The following is a 10764-nucleotide window of genomic DNA, read 5'->3' as shown; positions in this document are numbered from 1 at the left end:
TTTTATTTCTGTGTGCGTGTGCGTGAGGGGGCTAGTTTGAACGAAGGACTCACAAAGCTACATTCTGCTTCCTCAAACTTCGCCCTGAATGGCCTTTGTCACGCACTGTGACTTCTCTGGGGCTTCCCACTCCCAGTCCCAGCTCGGAAAAAACAAAAAACACACACAAAAAAAAACGGACATTCCACAGAAACTGTACATAGAAAGAGATTCGTTGCCTACAGCTCCGCAAAAATCTTTCTTTTTTCCGTTCGAAAAAAAAAAAAAAATTATTTTTGTCATTTCATAAAAAAAAAGGCGTGTGCCGGGGGGGGGGGGGGGGGGGGCCCGTGGACAAATTGTAACGGTTACAAGTAATTTTATTACTTCAAAAAGTAATCAGATTACTCTTCTGATTACTGCCTAATAAAAGTAATCAACTGATTACAAAATTACTCCAAAAAGTAATCGATTACAAGTAATTTGATTACTTGTAATGCGTACGGTACAAGTCTGGCATGAAGTATGCGAACATACGTGAGATCAACACAAATCCTGCTGAAATGACTATCCAACCGTATTATAATTAAAAAGGAAACAAGATGCATCCTTCAATTATACACATAAATAACATATCCATTTTCTTTTAAACTGACTCGGTACAGACAAACATGAATATCACAAGACGTAAGCAAGATACGCGAAATAAGCCTTGCCTTTTCTAGGCAGTTACCCTTACTCTCGTCTCCCTCTCTCCCTCAGTTTCTCAGCTCATACAATCAGGGTCCCCAACGTCTCGTGTTTTCTTAATGCTAATAGTTTGGTGAGGTTTTGTGTGGTTAATCGTAGGACAACACAACATAAGTCAACAGCATACTCTAGGAATGAAACACGAAACCTTCACAATTCCTTCGACATCGTTGACGCCCCACGAACAGTCTTCTAGAATGTCCTTGGCGACGTTATAAGAGCACTTCACGGCCGTCTCAGAAGAACGACGCGTAGTTAGAAACGGCTGTTTCTGCTAAGCTGAGTATCATATTCATCGTCAAAATGTTTCAGCACACGTCCGGTCTCGCTTCCTGCACTGGTCTTCCGGGAGGGGTTTATCCTTGTACCAACTCTCAGCGATGAAGCAAGGCTGGCTGTAGACGCCGTCTCCCGCCACGGGAGAAACATGGCATGTGCCGTGGTCAATGTCCCACGACTTTTGTTGTCGACACTCGGTGCAGACGACGCAGAGCCAAATCACACCGAGCACAATGAGAGCAGATCCCAGGAGTATGTACATTTGATCGTAGGAGCCGACTTTATCCCTAAAAAGACCTGTAATAAAATTAAAAACGTGTCAGTGATATTTGTTGTTAGCCGCCCCCGAAGATGCTACCTCAGCGCCAACGTGTATTCACATAATAATCAAATTCTATATAGCTACAGATTAGAAAATCAACAAACAATCTGAAGTGAACTGCAGTACGTTAGACACAGGTTGGTGTCTGGCAAACTGAACCTCTCTGTATATATATTTTTTCTTCGCTTAAAGCGCCGCGAAGGCAGCCGTCTCGCGCTGAAAACCATAATATTTTCCGTTGTTGAGAACTTCTTGTGGAGGATCAATCACTCCTATCCGCTCAGTAAATAAGGTGTACAATGTGCACATAGCTAAAAACGGAAACGAGGGAAATAAGTATGCTTGGGAGAAGAGCGTGTTGGTTTAAGTCATGGATGAAGAAAGAATAAAACAATTAAAACAGAGACAACACAACCACATCTTTCATGTGGTTGAGGTTGTGTTGTCTTTGTTTTAATTGTTTTATTCTTTCTTCATCCATGAGGGAAATAAAGGTACAGGACAACAACACAAAACAAAAAATCTGTTTTTTTTTTAAACGTTATTTACGAATAAACTAATAAGTATGATGTATAGCTCGCTCATTACGTCTTTGCGGATTGCATTTTATGACTCCAACTTATTTCCTCGTAGTTCTTTAAGTTAACTCTGTAGGTTAAATGAGATTTTCTCTCACAGGGCCTTTTGCGGATGTTGGCGGGCAAAGTTGTACTAGAGTGCTTACAAAGTTTAATACCACGCTGGAGGTATTTTGCCACTATAGTTTTATCGGCGCGTACGTTAACTCCTGTAAATTTTATGCTCCATTTTATATTGTACGTTTGCTTCATATTTTCTACGTATTCTCATACCTCTCGTAAAATATGTGAGAATGGCTGATTTATTTCCAGTTTATTTTACCGGTGAATCCCATTTTTGTTTGCACATAGATTTCTTAGCTTTTAGTTTTATATCTGCGGAAATAGTTTTTTCTTTCATGTAAGTTCTACATAGGCGAATAATTTGGGATACAAATAAAGATATGAGTAAACATTTTGCCTTTTTCTCGTCCCGTTCACTGAACCCAGCGTGCACACTTCACCATTTCTTGCATTTATCGTTGATAAACTTGCGCTACATCGAAGCGTTCCCTATTCAAAGACGCCCCCTTACGCTGGAGTCTGCACAGTCACGCCCACACAGCGCAATGCATGAACCCTAACGGCGACGCAAACACAAACTGCCCATCTAAGCCTATTATTCCCAGCAGTCCTAATAAACGTATGTATGATTCACTCACCAATAAAAAAGGGCTTCAGCAGAAAGAGCGGTCCGGAAACGGCGCCCACGATGCCAAAACTGATTGGGAGTCGCTGCAGCCCAATATACTCGGCCATGAGTGCGGGATACATCGTCATGCCACAGCCAATGTAGATTCCAACGCTGAGGCACACGCACAGTATACCCGTGTACGACGACACCCAAGGCAGCACAAGCAGGGATCCACCCATGAGCAGGTAATTGAACATGACTAGAGTGCTGCGTCTTAGGTAACCCCTGTCAGCCAGCACCGGAAGGCCAAGGCGTCCGATGGTGTCCGTTATGGAGAAGAGCGGTACGAGGCCCACGGCGTCTTGAATAGACAGTCCCCTGTCTCTCGCGAAGTCGACGATGGTCGTCATAAAGACGTCGAAGTTGTATCCATAGATGATATACGTTACAAGGATGACATAGAACATTGGGCAACGCAGGACAGTGAGACCGTAGGTGAGACTTTCCGAATTCGGCCCCGACTTGGGCAGGTCATCGGGGTGCACAGCCGGCTTGGCGATCCCGTTCTCAATTGAGAAGATGGCTGCCTTTGCGCGCTGCTTGGCCAGCTTGTCCTCGTACCTTTTGCGCCGGATCCATACTGGCTCCTTGAGGATGAGGCTGATGGCCGTGATGTGCATGATGATAGCGCCGTAGATCATGACGCTGCTCCTGAAGTTGTACGTTTCCTTCAGGAAGAGAAGGAGCCTCGGAAAAACGAAGGCGGAACTAGTAGATCCTGTGTACATGATACCCAGCGCGAGGCCCTTGTACTTGTCGAAATACTGGTTGATGAAGACCGGCATCATTATGAAGACGATGCCGGAGCCGAAACCTTGGTGGAAACAAAGAAAAAATTAATTGGTATTAGGTCCACACGCATAATAAAATACGCAGGCGTTTTTTACAGGTCACGTTTCTAAAAGAGAATATTATCACTCTAAACTACCTGCAACAAAACTCTATAACACTTTCTTTTAAATGATACTAATTAGCCTTTCGCTGTGGGGTCATCTGATTGAGTAAGATATTTTCATATATACAGTTATAGTAGGAGCTCTGCTCGAAGCACGTATGGAGAGTGAAAAATAAATGTCATTAAACAATATAGTTCATTCTGCATGTACTACACTTCAATGCACACCAAAATCCAGGCTATGAACATCTGAAAAGAAAAAAAAACTCCCAAATGCTTAATTTTTTGGGTGGTAGGTACATAATGCATCGAGAAAAAATTTACTATCTCGCGGGAGCACGTACAAACATGAAGGGCCTGTTCACGTCCCCGCGTAATAAATTCCTAAGCCATGTTACCAACTATGATACTACATTCACCCCTAGGCTGAGAGTGCAGTGGAAGCTACGTGCTCATAAGACCACTCATACTTCCATTTCTTGACACGTGATTACGTTTACACCCATGCCTACGCAAAGAGAGCGGAGCCAGGTGATGAAAAAGAGGCGGTCTATTGGTTCGTATAGCTCGTAGCTCCCACCGCACTGTCAGCTTAGGATTGAACGGGGTATATCTGTGATCAGTAATAACACATCCTCCCTCTCCTCTTCTCTTTAAAAATACACGTTTGTCCACTTTTTAGAGACTGCATGGGGAGCCAATACCACGGCCTACGAATAAGAACATGACGCACGACGAAACCAATAAAAGCGTTTTCGCCAAAAAAAGTAGGAGATTGCGAAGTCAGCTATACGTCAGCATGTATAATGACGTTCGCTCAGTACTTTCAAGACTCAATTTTCGGCCTAAGCAATGACTCTCACCAGCGGTCTACTACACGTGTCATATCCCTGTGCAATTCCGCTGCAGTATTCTGGAGCTATTGCCGAGGAGATCGAACTATAGGGGTTGCAGTTTTAATATTATCATCATCAGCAGGAACACTCGCTATGTGGCAAACAACGCCGACGCCAGGACCCGGTTAGCGTATCGCCGCATTATTTCCGCGCTCGCTGCATATTTGTTTGTAGCGATGTGGTGCTCACATTCTGCATACCGCAGAGCTTGAAGCATGCTTTGAACCGAGTATAAGTTTTCATAGGTTTCCTGTCGGCTAAAAATTTCGATCGGCGGCTCAGAGGCCATGCTGTACTCGATGACATGATCGCAGATGAACACCTCCTATCCTTCAATGAGGCACCGCTTGCTCTCGCCGATGTGGTCTATGGCTCTCGCGAGAGACAGTCTAACTGAAAAGTAAAGTGCGTGTTTTGTCAATCGCTAAAGAAATACGTACGTCACGCTGGCCATGCACGATCCAACGCGCGCAACGCCGTGCGTGACCACGCATTTGCCTGTTTTGCATTTCAAGAGGACTTCGATGACACTGAACGCAAGGGGGAACTAGATTACTTTCATTTAGTTGCGTTTAGGAGAAAAGAATAGTGTCACATAACTTTTACGAGCCTTGCATCATCGTCTTCCGTTGCAGCGAATGCACTAATGACTGCGGTTGGAGGGTTTGTTTGCCAAACATTGCTAGTTCTAAAGGTGGCCGCTAGGGAGTGCCACGTACTCCTCGGCCTCCTCCCCAATAGTTTAACACATTGGAACAGGTGAAACTGACTAACCCACGCAGCACTTAACTTATCTGTTACCGATTGTTATTTAAATGTTGTTTAAGAAGGGAAAAATATATTTCTTAATTTCAATTTTGTGTAGTTTGAAGGGTAACTCTACTGTTTTTTTGTTTTTTTTTGGTTTTGTTTTCTTCTTGTAATCATGGAATTTTGAACGAAGTCAGTGTTCCAATGTTTCGCGTGTTCTGTTTGTTCTATTTCGCTCTTCTTCCCGGTTTCAGGGAAAGTTCTTACCGAAAACAACTCCTTGTGTTATGGTGATCCATGTAATGCTCGGCGCAAAGCTCGAAGCCACGATGCCTACCCACATGATGACACTGCCGGCGTACATGACGGGCACGGCCGTGAACTTTTGGCAGAGAGGTCCGGCCACCAGACCTGTAAGGAAAATCGAAATTGCGTAAGCTGTGGTAAGACACCTCCACTCCGGACTTTTTGATCCTGGTTTACGTCATGCTCCCAAACCTCTTCATATTGTCACCACCACTACTGCCACGTTCTCACGGAGTTTCAGCCTTCTGCAATGCGTAGTTAATCTTTGCGGTCCGGATACCGAGTTTAATTTTCTCGATTGTGCCCCGTAAAGGCAATTCCGCGCGAGTTTTGCTCTACAACACGCTTTAATTTTTTTTTTTTATAGAAATATTAAGCTGTAGTGTACTTAATTTCAAACTGCGCGAGTAATGTTTTTGTTATCAGAGGCGAAGACGCGCGAATTTAGCTTAGCAAAGTGCTCAATTTGTTCAATTACTCGCGCAAGAAATGCGCGTTCTGATACCACACGCTTGCTCCAGTTTTTCCAGCATCGATTCACATGCAGTTCTTTTTTTAGACTTAGTATATACTACATTTACTCACTGAGCTTTGGGCGCCACGCGCGCTACCGAAGATTTCAGCCTACCGCAAAATCCCGAAAGATAGCCCACCTAACATCGAGAGCAAATAGGGTGAAAATATGGAGTGGGCTAAACTTTCGGTGTGCAATCAAGAAAAGTTTTAAAAATTTTCTATTTTTAGATCGTGTCCATTCTAAGCTTGTTATTGTGGCAAGGGGCAACGAAGCAAAAACGACTGTACTTCCCAGTCAGCAACGCTCGCTTAGCTAAGTAGCTTCATTTACGCCGACGCTATCATTGATCAAAACACTACTATTACTAGGAGTGGGCTATCTTTCGGTGTTTAAAGATATAGCAAATCAAGCAAAAAATAGAGATGGGCTAACTTTCGGGGATGGGGCATCTCTCAGGATTTTACTGTAGTTTTACACAGTTCCAGGGCTGCCTGACAGATGGCGCCAGTGTGCCAGTGCGTTATCTCGTAGTAAGCGATTCCAAGCGGGCGCTACGCACTATGGCACGCTCAGAAGCAACCGTCTGAACAACCCTTGAGGGTTAGGAAACTTCTTTCTCACCAGCCATGTTGCTCACAGCACCCATGAGACAGATGGGCCACGAGGCCTGTCCCCTGTCCACGTTGAACTCGTCCATGATGCCGATGTAGAGAAAGCCCGAAGACCGTATGGTGGCCGATGTCAAGAAGAGCACGAGCGCACAAATGCCGGCCATGTACCAGCAGTTGTCCACACCAGGCTCCTTCTTGGGGGCCACCTTAGACGGGTCCGCGTTCAGTTTTTCTTTCATCATGCTGTAACGGGAAACCACCTTTTTCAGCACTCGGAACACATGGTATAACAAATACTGCACAGGTGCCAAGTCATGGGCATTATATTAGTAGAAAGGACCTTGATGAAAACACTTTATGTTAAGAATGCTGCACAGATGCAGAGTCATGATTTATATTAGCAGGATTTGGTTTCTGGAAACAGTTTGAAGAAAGAATGCTGCACAGATATGTGTTACCAACTGGTTTATTTTTTTACGTTTGTGCATAATTATAAGGAAAAAACTCTTTATGATACAAACTCAGGCATATCATTCAGCTGCAACTTTCAACAAGCGTGTTCTGCTTGGTTGTACGAAATACCATGTGAATGTATTACTCATAACTGCCCCTCTCATAATACAAGCAATACATTTTACCTTAAAAAAACATATTTACCATTAGTCCTAATTTTAGTTAGCTAAATCTTTAATATTCTGTCTTGCAGACAGTCAGAAATTCCTACAGTGACCACAACTTCTGAAATAATTCATAGTTTATGACGTAAAAAACGCATACATAAAAAACAGTTTTTTTCGATGTCAGTATTATTTTACTCTTCGTGAGCACTCGTATATCTAGAAGATATTTATGAAGACAAATTTTTAACACAAAAATATCTCAGCCTATTTATACACATTTAGCAGCAGAACCCAACAATTGCCCGGTGGCATTCTTCAAGAAATACACAAATGCGTTGAACCTAGCCTGTCTCGAATCACTGCCCTGCCTGCCGTTTGGTTCCTTGCATGTACAGTCAGAGCAGGTACAACGAAGGTATTATACCCATTGTCTGGCTAAAAATCGTTTCTTAAGCATTTCTTTTATTTTCTTGGTGTCACCCTTTTCTTTTGTTTATTTAGTGCCCTATTTACAGATACTGCTTCCTTTTCCAGTAAAAGACATTGTTAGAATAGGGTTTCAGAGCAGAAACGACAGAAATATGAAGATAGAAAAAATATTTATCAAGACCAAAAAGAAATACTCCACAATCAAATTAGTCAACGCTTCAGTAGCCAAAATTAAAACGAAGCAGCAGTATCTATTGTAAACTAGCTGATGAGACAAAACTAGACAGCGAAATGAGCAAGCTGGTCTTTAAAAATTCTCCCTGACCCACATGTCCTTTCTTTTTTATTTTTCTTTTTAAATTATAATAAACCTTTTCCATTTTCCGTGATCATCGTCAGTAACACGTTTTGGCATTCTTTCTATGGATTCTTTGAGGATGCAGCGAATCAACGCATTAACAAGTGACCTTCCGTTCCCAATTTATTTCTTAATAAATGCCGGATACTAAGGCACTAGGATAATCTTCGCACCAACGCAGGCTTTGGTAGAGAAAAAACAAGGAAGGGGTTTATTATCACCAGTTTTACTGCCTCACGTAAAAAGTTGGCCAAATTGCTTTCGTCTTGTCATCAAGTTACATATTTATTTGCTTCTCAGAAAATTCCTGAAACGATCACAGCCAGTTAAAGGTAAGGTAATTACCATGACGTTATTATAGAAAGTACTGGCAATACATTAAGATTACTTTGACGTCACTTAATTAAACTGGCGGAACGTATAACGTACATCATCTCTCTTGTTTCAACGAAGTTTTGATTTTGATCTCGGCTCATGAGACACCATCTCGCTTCACATTCAACCTTTGTAACGTACCCTATATTACTTATAGGGGAAAACCGTGGGAGTTCGCGAACGTTATGAAACAGCGTTACACTAAAGCGTCGCAGAAAACTGATCCCCCAAATTTGGCAGGTGGCACGAAATTTAGCCGGCGGTGGTCACTTGACGTTCTCAGCGTGGCGGTGGAGGACGTCACGTACAGTATCGCCTGACCCTCTACGCAAACTTGGAAGGTTGATTTCTTGCTTGCAAGATTTTTACTGGATCTTGTTGGTTCGCTACATCTTGAGCTTTGGTTGTAATTGGAACATTGTCATCGACGCATCTTGGTTTTCTCGCGTATGACACCTCACTCTTTTTGGCTGGCAGAAGGGGTTGTGTGTCTATAAAAACAGCCCTTCTCCTTCGAAGTCTCGGTAGATGTCCGGGACAAAAACGATCGCATCAAGATTCACCTTCCAAAGAGTGTTTAACGCATGGAGATTTTGCGAGGTAAGGCTCAACTACAGCCTATTCTTTTCATTTTTTTCCCCCTGTTCGTTTCTTTAAAATGGTTTTGGGGTGGTAACGCTTCTTCGTTGATAGGAAACCTACAAAGCTAAACAATTAACAGGATAACCTCAACGAAATGATTGACATAACGTAATAAAAGCATTACAAAATTACCTGCACCGTAAAGTACACAATTTTGTCACTTAATACAAATAGTCATTAAAAATATTAATTTATTAGAGCAATGCTCTTACTGTAAATTAAAAGTTAATTAGTTAACTACAGTCCAATTATTGTCATGAAATAATTCAACATATTACTAAATTTCTTTCACTCTAAAGTGAAGAACTACATAACTCGTTATTCGAGAACACTTAAACAACTGCAATGTTATTACAGCGATGTCATCACTGTAAATGTCTAGAGATTGACATAAAAGCTTACCTCGATGTTCCTTTTGCTGCAGCGCTGCTTTCCGCAGTAGTTGCCCAGCACACGGAAGTGGGAATCGGCACACAGAAACTGTGTATCACGGTCCGATGGACCGCTATCTCATATATTTAACTGCTGCGCTCGGACAGGGGACACTGACTCCTGTGAGCTGTCTCTTCCTTTACTTCTTTATATACTGCTTTGGTGAGGCTTTCTTACGAAGAATGGCTACCCCCACCCTCCTCCCTCTAAGACCTCTCAGTGTGTAGAAAGAAAGAAGGAAGAAACCACCACTGCGATTCCGAAATTGCTTTATTGTCAAGCCTCCACGCGAAGTAAGGAGCACAGACGACGCATAACAAAACACTGGTTCGGACTGGTCAAGTCCGTCCTGAGATTGTTTTTCTTTTCCTAGTGTTATTGCGGGGCTCTAAATAACCACGGCTCTTTTTTTTTTTTTTTTGTCTTTTTTTTTTTGTCTTTTTTGCTTACATTCATAAAGGGGAAGCTCACGACGTCACCTTCACGATTGTACAATGCGACAATATTCTTTCGGAGGTTCGCATCCTGAATATATTCGTATCAAGGCTATAATTATTTCTGAGCGCTATCGGCAGTTCCGTAACCTGTAGGCTTACGACATTTCCGTTTTTGACCAACAAGAAACAATAAGGAGGCACCAGTTCGCCATCTATCTCATTGACTCAATCGGAGGCTCCAAATTCGATTTTTAAAAATTGTGTTCTTGTTGCCGTTGCGCAGTTTAAAATCTCTTACATTTTCGGGGTTGTGTCTATCGATATATTTTGAGTTGTTTAGAACTATACAAAGTATGTAACTAACGGCATACATAAATCATCAACCTGGCAATGACACACATTCGAATATCGAGAACGTCGCGTCGACCAGGCATTTAAAGAAAAGCATCACACCGCAATTCGCGCCTCGCACAATTGCTAAACGGCCTTTCGCATTGCAATGCATGGGAGACCTTCAAATTAACACCAACGGCTCAGTGGACCGATATCGAATGATACCAGCCGTTTTGTCATTCCAGGAATCAAAAATAGATGCAGTGTCCGGTTCCATACATAGGTAGCATCAACTTGCGCTAAAATGAAGGCTTACACTTGCTGAAATAAAACTAAACTGGGATAAACAACTGGCTGGCGTGGTAACCCGCTCCCGCCCATCCCTCAGGACGTTTGCCATACCAAGGTCCCGCAAAAACCACTTAATAAAATTCACGCTTCGCGCTTTTCTACATGTATCGATAACCATTCTTGGTGAGAACGCTCGAAACAAGGGCCACGAGCAAGTGCTCCACCGCCATT

The 10764-nt window shown here is 42.7% G+C and overlaps 1 protein-coding gene across 1 annotated transcript; it reads right to left on the bottom strand.

Moving 5' to 3' along the window:
• Positions 1 to 1027: 1027 nt before the first annotated feature.
• On the bottom strand, positions 1028 to 6804 carry LOC120848425 (monocarboxylate transporter 11-like). Its single transcript, XM_040220386.2, has 4 exons — positions 6627 to 6804; positions 5450 to 5593; positions 2610 to 3455; positions 1028 to 1305 (listed from the first exon to the last, which is right to left on the bottom strand). The coding sequence occupies exons 1-4, from the start codon at positions 6778 to 6780 to the stop codon at positions 1028 to 1030; spliced, it is 1422 nt and encodes a 473-aa protein (XP_040076320.1). The 5' UTR covers positions 6781 to 6804.
• Positions 6805 to 10764: the final 3960 nt, after the last annotated feature.

Source organism: Ixodes scapularis, unplaced genomic scaffold (genome assembly GCF_016920785.2).
Source record: "Ixodes scapularis isolate PalLabHiFi unplaced genomic scaffold, ASM1692078v2 PGA_scaffold1__304_contigs__length_218370807, whole genome shotgun sequence".
In the NCBI taxonomy this organism is placed as follows: Eukaryota; Metazoa; Arthropoda; class Arachnida; order Ixodida; family Ixodidae; genus Ixodes; species Ixodes scapularis.
This window is presented reverse-complemented; position numbering and strand designations above follow the sequence as displayed.